The sequence below is a fragment of the Balaenoptera borealis genome, assembly GCF_965194805.1.
Source record: "Balaenoptera borealis genome assembly, chromosome: X".
Lineage (NCBI taxonomy): Eukaryota > Metazoa > Chordata > Mammalia > Artiodactyla > Balaenopteridae > Balaenoptera > Balaenoptera borealis.
The window spans coordinates 124,540,532-124,558,654 of NC_138881.1; the positions used below are offsets into that span (position 1 = coordinate 124,540,532).

At 50.3% G+C, this 18,123-nt stretch overlaps 1 protein-coding gene across 2 annotated transcripts in view; it reads left to right on the forward strand.

Moving 5' to 3' along the window:
* The window catches only part of TMEM185A (transmembrane protein 185A), a 34,917-nt gene extending 18,989 nt beyond the window's left edge, over positions 1–15,928 (forward strand). The window contains exons 2-7 of one of the 2 annotated variants that reach the window (XM_082376154.1): positions 984–1,160; positions 3,332–3,539; positions 8,589–8,672; positions 12,267–12,443; positions 12,973–13,096; positions 14,289–15,928. In XM_082376154.1, coding sequence (XP_082232280.1) covers positions 984–1,160; positions 3,332–3,539; positions 8,589–8,672; positions 12,267–12,443; positions 12,973–13,096; positions 14,289–14,533 — 1,015 coding nt within the window. In that variant the 3' untranslated portion in view covers positions 14,534–15,928. Of the gene's footprint in view, positions 1–983; positions 1,161–3,331; positions 3,540–8,588; positions 8,673–9,135; positions 9,549–12,266; positions 12,444–12,972; positions 13,097–14,288 lie in introns of those variants that run through there. The other variant, XM_082376155.1, reaches the window with a different exon arrangement.
* Positions 15,929–18,123: the final 2,195 nt, after the last annotated feature.

Sequence of the window (18,123 nt, forward strand, 5' to 3'; positions counted from 1 at the left end):
CTTTGTCTTTTATTTGGTATTTAGACCATTTATATTTCATGTAATTGTCAATAGGGTTGGGTTTTAACTGCCTTCTTACTGCAGTCTGGAAATTGCCTCCAGGCAGTAAGCCGGGGCACTGATAGAGTTTATCTCCTTTGTTTTCTTTCTTTCTGCCATCACGATCCTTCACTGCCTGTTGTTCACTGTCTGAAAACTGTTGTTTCATATATTTTGTCCAGTTTCTTGTTTAAGGTGGGAAGGAAAACTCCATTCCTCTTACTGTATCAAAGCTGGAAGTAGAAGTCCTCAACAATGTAATTTCTAATTAATATTTTAAAAAATCCTCTTCATGAAGTCCCTTTTATGTGAAATATGAGTGTACGTTTATATGTATAATTCAGTCATAAAAAGGATAATACATATACTAAAATATTACTATATATGAATATGGCAGATGGCTACCTGTTTAAAAATAGAATCAAATAATTAGTCAGTGACAGAACTTGACCATATCCTGAACCTGTCAACTTTTTTCAGTCTCCATGTCTTGGTGGCTAGTTCCTTCTGCTTGGAATGCTTCCTCAGCTCATACCCTTTCCTGCCTGGCAGCTTTCCATGTGTCCTCCAGAACCAGCTCCAGGGTCATTACCTCTCTGCTTCCCAGTCCCCCCAGACAGAATCCATATTTCCTCTTCTGGGCTGCCATCACACTCTACCCATAGAACCATTATGGCACGTGCCATGCTGTGTTGTAATTATATGTTTCTGTGTGGACTCCCTCCTACCAGGAAGCCTTGGAAAGCAGGAAACTTATTTTAGTTTTCTTTATATTTGTCTTATCCTCTAACAACAGTATGTCTTCTACATAGAATTTTTGATATGTGATTATTGAATTAGTGACTCTTTTCATGTGCTAAAAAGCAATGCTGTTATTACTCCTCATTTTAATATCGCATATTTGTAAATGTGAATCCTCTTTAATCATTTTGCTTTTCTCCTAGTAAATTCCTCATCTATGCCTGTCTGCTGCTATTCTCTGTGTTGCTGGCCCTTCGTCTGGATGGCATCATTCAGTGGAGTTACTGGGCTGTCTTTGCTCCAATATGGCTGTGGAAGTTAATGGTCATTGTTGGAGCCTCGGTTGGAACTGGAGTCTGGGCACGAAATCCCCAATATCGGTAATACTGCTCTATAAAACCTTTTGGTCTCTACTCTGAGTGGGTGGGGGGGGCAGAATCTTGTTTTTCACTTTTGATAAAGTTAGGACTGTTTTCTTTTCTACTTGTCTGAGGTTTTATAAGAACTATAATATAGGCAAGCTGAGTTCTGTTCTAAGTTTTTAAAAATTAAGTGTTTGATATCCACTTTTTAACAAATGCACTGTTATTTTAGGTGCTTAAGTTCCTAGCCAGCCTACAAAAGCTTAAGTAATCTAACATGCATCCAAAATATAGAACTGTTATACCATGCTAGACAAGGACGTATAAAACCATCATGTTTGTAGGAGCAGTTCTACAAACCACAGTTCTAGCTTTGGCCATCAGGGCTATATCCTTCTCCACTCAGTCCTGGAACTGGGTCTCCCCTTGTCCCAATCTCCTAGTCCTGGGGTTTAGGACTGTTAGTGTGGAGGAGGCAGCTTGGCCAGGAAACAGTGAGGTCCTGAGACAGGAAAAGGTGAGACCCAGATGCCGTGAAGGAGAGCAGAGCCTTGGGGGCCGGGCAGAGGCATACCCTTTACCTTCGCCCCCCCTCCCCTCACGCCTTTCTTCTTGGATGGTCTTCTTCTGGTCCAAGTTCCTGTCGTGAGCTCACTCCAGTGTGCAGCCTGGTGCTGCTGGGGCCCACAAGAGTCTCTCTGCTCTCCCTCACAAAGTTTGGAGCTTTGGAAAGGAAAAAGGGGGACTTGAGAGTGAGGGGCTGTTGTAAACCATCACCGGGAAGATGAGGAGTGAAGGAGTGCCGGCTAGGCAGGTGGGGAGAGAAGAAGGGGACCTGTGCAGCTGCTCGTGTGAGAGAAGTGTAGAAGTTGGGACCATCTCAACTTGTTTAAATCTTTGTTATGAACTTTCAAAATGAGATTTAGATCGAGTAAAATATGTTACCGCATACATATCTAAGAACTTGAAAATAGCTACACAAAGAGCCTTGGCAGATGGGGGGCATTCACGTGTAGCTTAGATTTTTTAAGTTCTTAGATTTTTCTTTTTTAAGATTACCTGTGTGGCCATAAATCTTTTATTTTTTATGAGATATTTTCAGATATCTCATGTTTGCTACTCAAAGAATGAAAAGTTACATAGCTAAACATTTTAAGTTCCACTAGTTATTTAGAAGCTATCTGAGCTTTTCTCAGTTGGTTAAATTTAAGATTCCTTTCAAGATTACCTTAAGAAAAGGAATTGTATGTGCATAGTTGAATGTCCTGAATGTACAGACACGATCATTCTAGTGTCAGTACTGTCCGATGGAACATTGTTGGGTCCTATAGAAATAACCACTGACCTCATTTTCTCTGTGTCCTAAACTTAGAAGTATTTATCACCAACATGACACATCACAAATGTTCATCTATATTTTGAATGAAACATTGTCAGCCTTGCAAATGCATTGTTAAGCATTTTCCTGATTAGTGGCCTTATCATTTTTTTAATTGTTAACCTATTAAGTCCAAGCATGATCCTTAAGCAGCTTTAACTGATTTAAAGGACAGTTTTAATGGCTCTTCTTTATCATCTGCAGGTGTCAATTCATCCTAATGGAATAGAAAGGAAAATAAAAAGGCATTCACAATTGTATTTGCAGTTTAAAATAGCACCTAACAACAGTTACTGTATTTTCTTGAAATATAACACACACTTATTCATAAAACTAGAGCTACTTTGATAGTATTGCATGAAATGTGATTTACATGGTTTTTAATTCATTGAGAGACAGGGATCGTGAGATGTAAGGGATATTTGTCAGTTTTTAGCAGTAGAAGCAATCAGCTTAAATAATCTTGGAAGTAGTTGAATTTAAAGTTATGAACAAAAGTGTTTATGTGCACTGTCAAGAAATAATAACTGTGGCTGTCGCTCCTGAGAACGTCTTTATTCAGTTCAAAGTCTAAGTCTGGTTTGGTTGTAAATGTTCATTTCTTGTCCTGTAGTAGTTCTTTGATGTTTGAAAGATTGCCTATTAAGGAGGAATGTTAATTTAGCTTTCTACCTGATTTTCCTTCGCCTTTTGTCAAATTTACAAATACAGTCCTTAGTATCCGCATGAGTTGGTATCTGCCCTGAGCTGCTTGCTTGTTATGGAGATTCCGAACTGAGGGTGTTTTTCTTCTCCTTCTGTCCCTTTTTAGAGCAGAAGGGGAAACGTGTGTGGAGTTCAAGGCAATGCTGATCGCGGTGGGCATCCACTTGCTCCTGCTGATGTTTGAAGTGCTGGTCTGTGACAGGATCGAGAGAGGCAGCCACTTCTGGCTCCTGGTCTTCATGCCGCTCTTCTTCGTTTCCCCAGTGTCTGTGGCAGCTTGTGTTTGGGGCTTTCGACATGACAGGTCACTGGAGGTGAGATTTCGTATATTTAAGAAGGTTAAGCAAAATCTTTTGGTCAGTTATTGTAATGGAGACCTCTTGTCCTTTGTTAGGAAGAGGTTGATCACTAACGCTAGATCATGGTGTATAAGGAAACGAAAGATGATGGAAATAATCACGTTTCTCTTTCTTGACTTAGAACGCTGGTTTTCCACCGAGGCCATCAGGCTTCTTCCAGCTTCACGTCTTTCCCTGCCCACCTGGATCAGCCAGCTTCTCCTGAGAAACAGAGCCAGTAGGATAGATGTAGATGTAGCTATAGATGTAGATGTGCAGATGGATATACACATGAGGAGGTTTATTTGAAGGAGCTGGCGAGTCTGAAATTGATGGCGCAGGCTGGTGGGCTGGAGACTCAGCAGGATTTCTCCCTCTCCAGGAAACCTCAGTTTTTGCTCTTCAGGCCTTTTAACTGATTGGATGAGACCTACCCACATCATGGAGGGAAATCTCCTTTTCTTAAAGTCAGTACCCTCACAGCAATACCTAGATTATTGTTTGGTTAAATGACCGGGTACTACAGCCCAGCCAAGTTGACGTGTAATAAAACTAACCAGCACAGCACCTCAGACCCCATGACCAACACTTTGTCTGCTCCCTGGTTAGCTTATCCTGATGGGCCTATATGTTCATTTAGTAAGCATGTATCAAGTATTTACTATACGCCAAGCCCTCTTGGCCTAAACATAGGGGATACACACACGAATGAAAAATCAGTGCTAGCAGTGCTAATAGTAGTAATGAAAATAATAGCAGATAATATTTATTGACCACTTGCTGTGTACCAGGCCTGGGGCTGGGCGCTTCCATGCAGTAGGATCTCATTGAAGATCTGCAACAACCCCGTGACGTGGCTGCAGTTGCCATCCCTGGTTTCCAGAAAGGGTAGGGAATTTGTTCCTGGCCGCTTATCCAGGGGCAGGGCCAGGATTCCATCGCAGGCAGCCCGACTCCAAAGCCCGTGCGCCGAACTGCCCAGAAGCTGAGGGCCCACAGCCGGGTCCAGAATGGCTCGAGGGGGGAAAGTGGACACTGTGGATGCCGTGTTGAGCTGCGCGGGTCGAGAGTGGAGGAAGAAGGCCGCAGCTGGTCAGAAGGGAGAGTGGGAGCTGGTGGGTGGCAGCTCAGGGTACGTGAACCTGGCGAGGGAGGTACCCACAGTGGGAGAGTGATGGACCCAGGCCCCGGGGCACCAGTGGGAACAGGGCCCCGAGTGGCAGGAGCGGCTGTGCCTGGCACGGGGAGAGCGACCCCTCAGCCCTGGTCCGGGCAGCCGTGGAGGGAGGGGAGCCCTGGGGGCCCGCTCTCAGCCTCCCTGCGCTTGCCCTCCCGCCTCAGACCCTCTGCCCCGCCCGGTCCTCCAAGAATTTGCTCCTGAACTGGTCCGCTCTGTCCAGCGACCTCGCTCTCTCATCTGAAAGGGAGAACAGAACAACAGCAGCAGTGCCCCGTCAGGCCTCTGTTTGCCTCTTGTGCCTCTTCCGTCCTCACAGAAAGGCTCTGGGAAGCAGTGCGGCAGGGACCCCGCGTGCCCTGCTCCGGCCACGCGCTCCCTGGGCCCTGTGGCCTCATCCGGGGGCCTCTTAAGCCCCCATCTTGTCTGGCCGCTGGCCGCTCTGTAGCTCCTGACACCCCTGCTCCCTCTGCCTGCGTTCGGCTCCTTCTCTGAAGTATCTTCCTCCGTTCGCTCCTCGCGCATTGCTGTTCCTTAGGATTCCTGGGCGTTTTCTGTCCTCACTGCGCACACTTCCTCTGAATGATCTTGTTCACGCTTCCTGCCTCCTCCGCTGCCACTTACGTGCTCTCACTTCCTAAATTCGCATTTGTAAACTCCGATTTCTACACGAGCTGCAGACTCCTTATCCAACTTCCCCTGAATCTCTATTCCCTGTATTAGTTGGAGGCACCATTTCCACCCAGTCACACTTACCTTTCTACTTTGTGCCTCTGTTGCTTTGTGTTTTTTTCTATTATCTGGGCAAAATGAAGTAAAACCAAGCTTTGAAAACCATTTATAAAAGCTTACATTAAACAAAATCACTGAGATCAAAGATTCTCGATTTTACCTGTTTGGGGCCGTGTTTCTCAGTGGGGGCTGGGTATGCTCTTGGCCTTTGGGATAGGAAATGTTTTGTTGAACAGGACTGTGCCCTGCATTTCAGGACACTTATCCCTGACCTCTGCCCACTAAACACTAGCAGAGGTGCTCCCTCAAGTCGTCGTGACAGCCATTAGGGCCCCTGCACATTTCCTAGCTCTTCCGCAGGTGAGCAGCATTACCCAGGTTGAAAAGCACTGAGAAAGTTCTGTAAATACTGTCGGATGAGGGCTGAGGAGGAGGCTTAAGAAAACTAAACATTTGGAACTTTGTTTCTTAGAAAGTAAAAGCATATACAAGGGCTAGGACTATGCTGGACATGAAACCGTATTTTCTTAATGCAGTATGGCCACACTCTTGGCAATCTACCTACGAGAAGAAAGCACGTGCCAAGAGTTGAGCTCCCTCTTGGTTCTTGTGTCCGAGGAGGAGTACCTACGTTGGCTAGGGGGTGACTGGGGCTAGGTTCCCCCAAAGCCCTGAAGGAGGAGTCCGGGTGAGCCAGGGTGCCCTGTGCAGGTAGGAAGGGGATGGTAATTTTCAGGCAGAGAAAATAACACATAAGAAGCCGTAGATGCAGAAGAAAGTCTGTCATGTTGAGTGGACCAGTGACTCAGGTATGACTGGAGCACAGTTTTGCAAGATGCAAAGAGTCCTAGAGGTGGAACATGGTGATGGTGTCACAGCTACAGTCATATGGTGGTAATATGAATGAATGTACTCAACACCATTAAACTGTACCCTGAAGGAGGTTCAAGACAAAGAGGGTAAGTTTTACATTATGTGTATTTTTCCACAGTAAAAAGAAAAAACTGCCTGGAGCTTAAAGTGTAAGGGAGGGAGCCGGGGAGAAGGGGGTCTGCATAGAGGGATTGGGCTGAGTAAGGGCCAGTCCTCAGTCCTCAAGGCGTTGCTGAGCTGCCCAGGGCACCGTAATGAGCTCACAGGGGCACCATGGGATCCCGGACATTTTTGAGGGAAAAGCAGTGATCCCTGACATCTGTAGGGACACCCTACGAACTACTAGCTCCATGTAGTTTATGGCTTTATTATTAGGTCACACTACATTCATTTCGATGGTGTTATGGAAGAGTCTAAGTTGTTGGCAGTTGCTGGGATGAGAAGGCAATACTGTGCAAAAATCCCTACGGAGAGCAGGCGATGAGGGTGGCAGTGCCTTGAGGAATGGTGCAGTGCCAAGAGGCACACACGTCCCACTAGGAATTACTTGTCGTTAGTTAAGAATGGAACACGCATAATATTTTTCTTTCAGTTAGCGTGAGGTTTTTTTTTTTTTTTTAGATGGCTACTTAGGATAAGTACTCAGTTTAGATCTAATGACTTAAATCAGTGGAACTGTTAGGTGTTTCTTTTGGCCCAGAGGCCTCAGAAAGAATTGCTGCGTCGCTAAGTGCCCTGGGAACTGGGAACTTTGGGGCAGCTCTGGGCCAGGTCACGTGGCGTCCTGTGACTTTCATCCTCTGGGCAGTGATGAGCCCTTGAAGCGCAGCGAGCGCTGGAGCCAGAAGGAGGGCCGCCTGCGGGGCGTTTGGGAGGAGGAGGGCCCGAGGAGGCAGGAGTAGTCGGGATGGGGGCTGGGCTAGGGATGCTAGAGAAGTCTGCCCGGTGGAGGACAGGTGGAGGACAGGGCGAAGTGCCTGAGCCCGAGGGTGTGGGAAACAGAATGCGGGCTGCCCCCCTGTGTCCTGATTTGGGGAATCAGGCAGCTGCGGTAGCTCCCGGTGAGACAGGGTGAAGGCAGCAAGGTACGGGGGGTGGGGTAATGAACTCAGGGGGGAGAAGGGCTTCCTCTGAAGTGCCTCAGGGAGAGTCGGCCAAGGTGGAGACAGGTTGGAGAAGCGAGCAGTAGGAGGTCGCGCAGGCCAGGGATGTGGAGGCTGGCTCTGCTCCCCACCCCAGGGCGGGGCGAGGGAGTGAAAGCACGTGTGTTTGTGTCTGAGTCTCTACAGTGGGGAGAGAGGCCGAGTTTAAGGCTTTGGGGGGCATCACCATTTAAGGAGAGGAAAAGGCACATGAAAGGGAAGTGTCAGAGACCAGGAGGATGGCGAGACTGCACGCTGGGATCCTCAGAGGAGGGAGGAGTGGTGGGTGATCTCCCACGCTGCAGAGACGCCCAGTAGGATGCCAGCTGAAGTGGTCCGACGCTGCAGAGCTGATCAGGTGACCTTGATGAAAGCAGTTTCCGGGTGGTCCTGAGGGTGGAGGCCGGGCCACAGTGGGTGGAGCTTGGAGTGGCAGGGGTGGCCATAGGGACTCGAGTGTCCATGGTGTCTCACAAAGCGTGATGGTAACAGAAAGAGAGAGCTAGGGCCGTGAGGGGTACTGGATCAAGGGAAGGGTGGGTTCATTGGGTCTTGGGGTTATTTTGTGTTGAATGGGAATGAGTTGAACATGTTTCTGTGCTTCTGGGAAGGATCGTGGAGTGGCGGGGTTAAAGATGCAGTAAAGAATCCATAATTGATGTCTTGATGTGACAGGGTCCTCGAGGAGCCAGAAAGGAAGGGGTGGGATGCAGGCTGAGTTCCAGGTACAAGAAGAAGGCAGTACAGGGATGACTAAGAACAGAGATGTTTGTGGGTAGGCGCAGGAAGGAAGCTGGGGGAGACCACCGGAGATTGCCTCTCTGCAGATCGCGAGCCTGGAAACAGGTAATTGCCTGGATGAGCATAAAGGGCCGAGCAGCCACTGAGCAGAGAGGACGAGGCACAAGGCCAGGGCCAGGTTTCTCCTTGACACAGCACTGCTTTGCTCCTCCAGTGCTGAAAATCAGGAGGTTGCAAGTGTGACATAATAAAACTTTTGCTGCATTATAATTTGCATTGCCTTTTAGTGTGTTAACCAAACAATTGTGGTATTGAATGCAACTGTTATTTTGTTTAACTGATTCTTCTCTTCATTTTTAGTTAGAAATCCTGTGTTCTGTCAACATTCTCCAGTTCATATTCATTGCCTTAAGACTGGACAAGATCATCCACTGGCCGTGGCTTGTATGTAACTTTTTAAATCCTTAAATAAACTTTTCTTTTTATTATAAAAGTTATTCGTGTTTATTGTAGAAATGTTGGACAAGACAGGCAAGCATAGGTAATAGGATAATAGTCACCCATAATCCACTGGGAGATAACATGGTTAGTGGTTTTTGTTTCCTTGTCTGGGGGTTTATTGTTTCATAAAGATAATTGAGATCACACTGCATGTATAACTTGGTATCCTGCTTTGTAGTTCTAGTGCTGTATCATAAGCATTTTTACATGCCAATAAAAGGTTTTTATAAGCATAACTTTTCAAGTTTAATTGATGCAAAATATTCTTCAAATACATTTACGAGACTGTCCCCTCATTTCCGAATATTGAAGTTGTTACCAGTGTTTTACGATTATAAATCATGCTGCAGCATATAATTTTGTGCGTAAAAATCTTTGCCTGTTTTTTTTTTCATTGTTTTCCTAGGAAAGACTACAGAAACAGTATTAGTGGGCCAGAGGGTGGGAACTTTTTGAGATTTTGAAATACAAACTGCACTGCCAACTCCCTTTTCAAAAAAGCTGTGCTGGGCTTCCCTGGTGGTGCAGTGGTTGAGAATCCGCCTGCCAATACAGGGGACACGGGTTCAAGCCCTGGTCTGGGAAGATCCCACATGCCACGGAGCAACTGGGCCTGTGAGCCACAGCTACTGAGCCTGCGCATCTGGAGCCTGTGCTCCACAACAAGAGAGGCCGCGATAGTGAGAGGTCCGCGCACCACGATGAAGAGTGGCCCCCGCTCGCCGCAACTAGAGAAAGCCCTGGCACAGAAACGAAGACCCAACACAGCCAAAAATAAATTAATTAATTAATTAATTTTTAAAAAAAAACAACAACAACGTACCGATGACTGAGCCGCACACCGCAGCAATTAAATCTGAATGTCTACAGATAGGACCCAGTCCAGACACTATACTTTAAAAAAAAAAAAAAAAAAAAGCTGTGCCAGTTTACACCCCTGCCAGGGGTGAAGTCTGAGTCATGCTAGTGACCTCTTGCTTCCGTTAATGGGTGTTCGGTTAAAACTGATTGTGCATAGATAGATAGAAGAATGGATGGAGAGAGAGATATATATGGCAAGCTGCAAATTAGAGAAAACAGTACCGTTTCAACGAGTAACGCATAGAAAGAAGATGAGACAAAAGGTAGAAGAATTATCTTGCCTCTGGGAGGCGAGGTCTTGCCAGGGTTTGGGGTTTTCTCCCTGTCCCCTCCCCGCCCCCCCGCTTGATGTGTACTTTTGTACATAAGACATTGTCTGTGATGAACATGGTTTACCTTTAAAAAAAAAAAAAGAACAAAGGTAAAAAATATAGTAAAAAAAAAAAAAGAAAATATTCATTTGGTGACAAGGAAGAAAATAAGGGAACGTAAGTTACCTCTCTAGTGAATAAAGACAAGATCCATCCCTTCTGCCTGAAGTCTTTGATAAAACATTCATAATAAAAAATACTGTTCAGGCACCCATCTTACATCTTCAGGGTGCTGTGTCTAGAGAACGATAATTGGGTTCAGAGCTTTCTGTTGTGCCATGGAGGAAACAAATCTGGGTTAGACCAAAATTTTAGTGTAAGGTAAAATCAGAAAAAAAAAAAAAGATTAGGAATTGTGCATGTTTTCTATAGATGAACAGAGGAATTTTTCCAGCCCCAATCCTGTGCAAGTCCCAGCAGATGAAGCAGCCTGATTGCAGGTTTCCCACAGTGTTCAAGAGAAACCAAGTGAGGCTGGTCGCTAACATTCCACCCACGAGGGCCAGGCCTCTAAGTGAGTCTGTTCCCAGACGTGCTTTAGGAGGAGGAACATAAGGGGAAGCTGTGCACAGCAAACCTCCAGTCAGGAACTCCAAGCTCCTCAGGAGGATTAAAACTCATATACCAACTCAAGTCCTAGGTCTAAAAATGAAAGGTAAAAACTAAAGAACTGTTAGAAGAAAACATAGGAGAAAAATCTTTGGGATCTGGAGTTAGGTGAAGAGTTCCCGGAGATGGCACCAACAACATGGTCTACAAAAGAAGCTCAAAATTAAAATGAAATTAATGAAAAGACAGGTCACAGACCAGGAGAAAGTATTTGCAAAGCAGATGTCTAACCAAGGACATGTATCCAAAGCATCTAAAGAACTCTCAAACCTCTAAAATCTCAACAACCTAATTTTAAAATTGACAAAAGACTTGAACCGACTATTCACAAAGAAGATAGACATATGACGAATAAGCACATGAAAAGGACATCATTACCCATTAGGGAAAAGCAAATAAAAACCAGGATGAGGTACCACAAAACACTCATCAAAATGGCAAATATAAGAACCACAATACCAAGTGCTGGGGCGGACCCGAGGGGCCCGGGCCCTCGCCCGTCGCTGGTAAAAATGCCGAAGTGGGTAGATGCTCTGGAAAACGGCTTGGCAATTTCTTATAAATTAAACATGGAGTTACCATGTGACCTAGCAGTGCCGATCCTGGGTGTTTCCCCTGGAGAAATGTAAATGTACAGCCACACAAAAACCTGGGCCCAGATGTTTAGAGCAACCTTATTTGCAATAGCCAAAAGCGGGAAAGCACCCACATCTCCTTCCCAGGGTGATTGGATAGCAGGCTGGGGTGCATCCATCCAGTGGAACAGCGCTCAGCAATGAAAAGGAGTGATGTGTAGATACACGCAACAACCTGCAGGCATCTCAGAGATGTTCTGCTGATTGGGAGAAGGGAGCCTCAGAAGGTTACATGCTGTATGAGTCCATCTCCATCACGTTCTTGAAGAGACAAAAGTGTCGTGATAGAGGACAGAGCAGTGGCTGCCGGGGGTTATGGGTGGGTGGGGCGAGGGGGTGACACAGTGATGGGAGAGCACGAGGGAGTCTGGCAGGGTGAAGGAGCTGTCCTGTGTCTTGCCCGAGGCTCCACAGATCTATACGTGTGTGCATGAAAAGTTATAGAACTGGACACCAAAGGATAACAGTCAATTTTACTGTTTTGTAAGAGAAGACAAAGGGACAACAGATGTACCCAAGGGGGCCACGCAGAAGGGAGAAAAGGTCACACGGGAGGAGCCTGCTGAGAGCCCCAGGACTCATCGTGTGGGCTTGTGTGTGAGGGTGAAACAAGCTCGCTCTGGTATGACAGCAACTGACACAGAACCCACCTGGGCGAGGCAGTGGAGACCGAGTGGCGGAAGCCTCCCGGCCTCGACTTGCAAGTTCATGGAGGGCCTGGGCCCCCTGGGCAGCCCGAGTTGCCAAGGAGCCTTTGGCCACAGTACCTCTGGCAGGATGGGAAATGACTGGGGAGAGGGGATGTCCGGGTGAGCCAGGGCGCGGGTGGAGGGGAGGCGGGCAGAGCCCAGGGCCCGCTGAGCGAGCTCACGCCTCAGGGAAGTGGCCGCGAGTCCCGTCACCCTGAGGGCTGCCGGGGCAACGGCAACCCCGACAGTGAGCAGCGGGTCCTCTTCTCACGCTGGCCCCATCCAGGCCTGGCACCGTCTTAAGCACCGAGATCCAGGAAGGAGTTGGCTCTGCCTACCCTAAAGACCTTTCTTCTCTCCTCCTCCCCTCAGGTCGTGTGTGTCCCCCTGTGGATTCTCATGTCTTTTCTGTGCCTGGTGGTCCTCTACTACATCGTGTGGTCCGTCCTGTTCCTGCGCTCCATGGATGTGATCGCGGAGCAGCGGAGGACACACATCACCATGGCGCTGAGCTGGATGACCATCGTCGTGCCACTCCTTACTTTTGAGGTAAGCTTTCGGCAGAACCCTTGAGGCCCAGCATCCTGCGCTTCCCCAGAACAGCAGCTCCCCAGGCGAGCCTGCCAACAGAGGACCACAGGACAGTCAGAGAGGCCTTTCTTTGGGGGCCTGGGGGCTGGCAGTGAGAAGTGTACCTTTCCAGCCACCATGCATCTGAATGTATTGATTTGTCATCTTCTAGAAAGAGAAAGTTGGATGTGGTATTTTTGTATTTGAGCCCTGCGGAGAATTATAGAGTGGGTACTGTTGACTCCTCCCAAAAAACAGCAGCAAGAGTTTCCCATAACAATCCTGATGTTGGAAATGTTCTAGGTGGGTGGATTTTGCTTAGTCCTGAAGAGCCGTATGGAAGCTCGTCTTGTCCTTTCCCCCGGAATGGAGGGTTACTGTTGCCTCCTGTGGAGCGCAGTTCCCCCTTATGAGACCTGACCAGGGAGGGGCAGTGCACTCTGGCTTCAGAGAGGGTCTGTTTTCAGATGCTCCATCGACAGAACCTCAATTGTTTCTCTTTCTTTAGATCCTGCTGGTTCACAAGCTAGACGGCCACAACGCGTTCTCTTGTATCCCGATATTTGTCCCCCTTTGGCTTTCCTTGATCACTCTGATGGCAACCACATTCGGACAGAAAGGCGGAAACCACTGTATGTACTCAGCATTTCCGAAGTGCTTGAACTGTGTGTGTGTGCACGTGTGTCTGTGTGCCTGTTGCGTGGCTGTGTGTGTGTGTGTGTGTGTGTGTGTATGTGGCCCCGCTTTATGAAAAGACGAGCCTAAGGACCCCAATCAGGGAGTTTCCCTGGGAAAGGTAGGACTGAAGAAGGCCTGGAACCTTCCAGGGGAAGGGCGTGCCGTCAGCCTTGCTTTTGTGGCCCTATGACCGGAGGGAGGCCTGAGCGCGGCAGGCAGCCTCTCTGGGCCCATCCCCTCCGCTGCAACATGGGGACCAAGATTCCTTTTTCCCAGGGGCTCCTGAGGATTAGATGAAAATCCACATCATCTACCAAACCCTGGGCGTCCTCCCAGTGTCTGTTTTGTCCTCGCTCTCGCCAGCGTCATTCCTGACGTGTCCAAGTCTTGTCAGTGGTGCCCGGCTTCTCTCTCTCTCCCTCTCCACCTGTGTGCTGCGATAGCCTGCTCTGAAGTGCTCTTTGATGAGGGCCCCCTCCTCACTAGGCTTTGAGCTCCTTTGCATGTAGCCCCAGAGCACGCCCTTCTGGAAACTAATGCCACAGGGGGTTTTGCCCCAGGAGAGCCAGCACTAAGCTGACAGTTTAGTGGTACCCAGACCGGAAGAGCGGACCTTGGAGAAGGAGCTTTGAGGCCTAGACCAACACATGCCTGCCATCTTCCCGGACTCCAGAGGGTGATGGAAATCCTTTTCTTGAGTGACATTCTTTGTCACACATGTGTTTCTCCTGGGCCGGGAAGACTGGAGGATGTTGACATAGTCCAGACACCGCAGATAAAATTTGAGTCTCGTGAGAGCAGTAGTTCACATACTGGAGGACCCATCAGAATCCCAGGACTGCCGCCCGCCACCCCGCCACAGTTTCTAGTTCAGGAGGTGCAGGCCGGGGCCCGAGATCGCATCCCTGACAGGCCCCAGGGAGACATCTGGTAGCTGTCAGTCCAGGACTGCCACCTGCAGAGCCGCAGAGCCGCAGGGGTTCCTTCTTACCCTTAGTTGGTGTTGAGGCCTTGCTCAGGCTTCATTCCCAAGACATCAGGATAAAGCGCTGCAGGGTACAAGGAAAAGTTCTTATTCATGAAAGAAAAGTAACCTGAAATTCAATGGAGACTAGTGTTTGAGAAAGTACATTTCTTCCTTTTCAGGGTGGTTTGGGATTCGCAAGGATTTCTGTCAGTTTCTGCTTGAAATCTGCCCATTTTTGAGAGAATATGGAAACATTTCCTACGACCTCCACCATGAAGGTAATGAGGAAACTGAAGAAACACCAGTTCCAGAACCTCCTAAGATCGCTCCTATGTTTCGAAAGAAGACCAGGGTGGTTATCACCCAGAGCCCTGGAAAGTATGTCCTCCCACCTCCCAAATTAAATATCGAAATGCCAGATTAGACAGCCCCTCCCAGGGCAGATCGTGAGTGGACCTGGCCCGCACTCTCTTCCGCCTTCCTCTGCCTCTCTGTTCACCTCCGCCACCCCCAGAACTGGAGCTGGAGCTGGAGCTGGGTCTCCGGGGACTTCCATCTCATGCCTTGTTTGCACTCAGTGCCTACCAATGACTCACCGCGACAGGACACGCAGGTGACAGGTGCCTGGAACACGCAGCATGGTGTGGGGTGCGTGTCAGCGGCTGTGGGTCTGATGGAGGGAGCCTGGGGAGAGGGAAGACGTGATTTCCCCCGGGCAGGTGCCTGCGGAGCTGGCTTGGAGCCATCCTGGATGGCTGATGAGGCCTGAGCAGGAATAGCTACACAGCTGGTTTTCAAAGTGTGAAAATTTCCATCAAAAGTATTACTGAAAAATGTATTTTTGAACCAGGCTGGCCTGGCCGCGTAGCTCAGATGCCCCTGTTGTGGCACAGTTAGGGCACTTGTGAATAGGCCTCGGGCCCTGTGTGCACCCATGCCGCCTCAGCTGGCCATGCTCCTGCCATGGACGTCGTTTCTCTCTGGGTTTTTACCGGCCCCACTGGTGAGCCCTTTCTAACGGAGTGACTCCGTGCCTGTATAGTATTTATACAAATATTTTAGCGTTGTAATATACCGTGTTAAATCCTAGTTCTGTACAGTATATTCTGTTAAAGTATTTTTTTACAAGCTTGTACTGAAAACATATGTGTTCTGTTGCAGAAGTAGAGGCCAGTGGCACCCCTGTCCTGCCCATTGGGGTGCAACCCCTTCATGGGACATTGCCGTTTCCCCTTCAATTTCTCCACATACATAGTAGCTGCTACTGCCAGAACGGCCACAATAAGCAAGAAACTGTTTGTGCTTTTTTCTAACATGCTGGGAATACTGACTTGCAGAAAGCCATAAAGCACGACTGGAAACTGGAACGCTGGAGAAGGTGCCGAGACTAGAAATGGCCAGCGGAGTGTGCGCGTTGAGGTCTGGGGCTTTTTGTCTGCCCCCAAGCTGGGCCCATGCTTTTAGCTAGGAGGACCACGGCTCCAGGAGCTGGGGGTACAGCCACGAGTCAGAGGGAAGAAAGCAGATGCGATGGGAACAAGCAGGCCGTGAGTAAAATAAGGTAAAAGGAGCCCTGGCATTGTCACCTGGGCGCAGGGGAGAGGGGGAGAGGGGGCAGCTGCTACCGTGTCTAAACCGGGCTCCACTGACATCCACCGCGCCCACCACTCCGCCCTGGCGCCAGCCTGTAGGAAGCCTGTGCTGACTGAAGGGGGACACTTGGAATGGTGCCACCTTTCCTGCTTGATGTATAGCAAATGTAGCCCAATCCACTCTTCTCTCCCCCTTTAGCTGTTCAATAAACCGGTTCATCATTTTCCATGTGCACTGTGCGGGTCTTAATTTGGATATGGTCCAGGATGCTGGAAGTCCTGTCAGCGAGCACAGACGGGAACCTCGAGCTGCCACCAGCAGCCGAGGGGAGCAGGGGTGGGTGAGCATCTCTCAGGAGTCTCCAAGGGCAGCTGGAATATGCAGTACAGAGAGGAAAGCGGGGGGCCCAGGGATTCGGCTATTGGCGTGGGAGCACACGGCCACAATGCTGACAGCTGAGGAGGCGCCCGAGAGTGTTCGCGAGTTCCCAGACATTCTAAAGTGGAACTCGGCTTTTCAGTGGTCCTGGGGCATTGCCCAGTCACGTGGGCGCTGAGTACCACTTACATCTATGCAAAATGCACTGTGATTTCTGTGTAGCTCACCCTAGCTGTCTCTGGAGACAGTTAACTCAGGTGGCGTTTCAGCCCACGGTTTGCAAGAATCGACAAGGAAGGCCGCCCTTTGCTGGTGATGGAAGGCTTCCTGCACGTAGCCAAGGGCCACTGATGGACCATTGCTTAAGCTCCTTAGATTCAAACTTGCTGTGAGACAGCATGCTTCTCCGTAACCACAGTAGCTGTGAGTTAAGTGTCAGGTGCCTTGCCTCCTGCTGTATGTCCCCCTGAGTCCTCAGGACCCCACGAAGCACGTGCACCTACGAGTATCCTCGTGGGGAAGCAGAGGCTCCGAGGGTGTGAGCCAGGCAGCTGGGGATCAGCAGGGCTGTGGGGCCGGCCTTGGCATCTTCTGGCAGAGCCCTCGCTCTCACCCACTGGGCCGGGCGCCTGGGCCCTGGGCTGGTGACATATTGGGTTTGGAGGCGTTTCTGGTTCATGGAAATCTCAGGAAGATCCTCAAGCCTGTGACCAGAGTAGGGAGGGGGGGCATCAGTGTAGGTGGCGGCGCACGTGGGGAGAACGTGCCAGACGGGTGGTTGTGCAAGGCCGCCTGTCTGATGCTCGAGCAGCAAGCCCCAGAGCAGGATGGCAGCACTCACGGCCTGTGCGCAAACCCAGACGGGGGTCCTGTGGACGGCGGTCAGCGGAAAGTGAGCTGCACCGTGGGTGAAGGCCCAGGGCGACCACCCCGTCCCGGGTGACAGGAGACTAGGCGTGCAGAGCGGGACCAGCGTGGGGTGGACACGTGCAGGCTCAGGAGCCGCAGGGGACAGCGGCCTGTCCTCCTCTGTCCCCAGGAGCTCACCCATCACCTCTGCAGCCCCTGCCCTGGACCTCCTGCAGACCGATGGCAGGGCGTGGAGAGGGTCTCTGTGGAGGACCGGCTGCCCGGCCTGTGACGGTGCCAAAAGGGCAGGGTGCCTGCGCCCTTGACCGTGGGCCCCGTCCCGGACGTTGCTCGTGCTTGAAAGCATGGGTGCTGTGCACGGCTCTGAAGGCCAGTGGACACAGAGGAGGAGCTCTGACCTCGTGGGTCGCACGTGGGTCCGTGCACGTCGGCCTGGCCCGGGGGCTCCGGGACCAGAAGGCCGTGCCCGGTTTGCACGAGGGCTCGGCCTGTGGCTCTGCACCCGTGCACGAGTGTCACCGTGCCCCCTGCGATGACGGGCGTGAAGCGGGAGGCTGACGTGCTGACGGGCCTGCCCTGTATGATGTCACTTCCTGGCTGGGCTGTGATGTCACCCCCGAGCAACCGGAGCACTTTTGTGAGGGGCTGAGCGGGAGTGTGAGCCCAGGGTGCTGCCGGCCGCGCTGCGCTGTCCCGTTTACGTGAAGGAGGGACACGCCGCCCTCCGCATGGCTGAGGACGAGAAGGGCCCCTGTTTAAGAGAGGCTGCCCGCACCTCCTCGTGAGGATGAAGGGGAGAGTGTGCACTAAACCTGCATCCTGGAAGGTGGACGGCAAGCCGGCAGCCCTGGGGTACCTCCCGGCACCCAGCGCCTCGGAGCCGCAGGACGGCCTCCCACCCTATCCTGAGGACATCCAGGGGACCCCGAGCGACCCGGAACTCGACCATGCAGCCGCCCTGGCCAGGACTGACTCTGTCCCTCCGGCCCCTCCTCGGACAGCAGCCGAGCCCCCCGCGCCGGATCCCGACGCGCAGGCTCTGGTCCCTCTAGACCCTGGCCTGGCAGAGGTGGCCCAGCCCGCCGAGGTCCCCTGGCTCTGCTTCGCCTGGCCTCCTGCCCAGATGAGTCCTCCCTGGCCCGTGCTGGGCCTGGCCGCCGCGCCCCCCCAGCT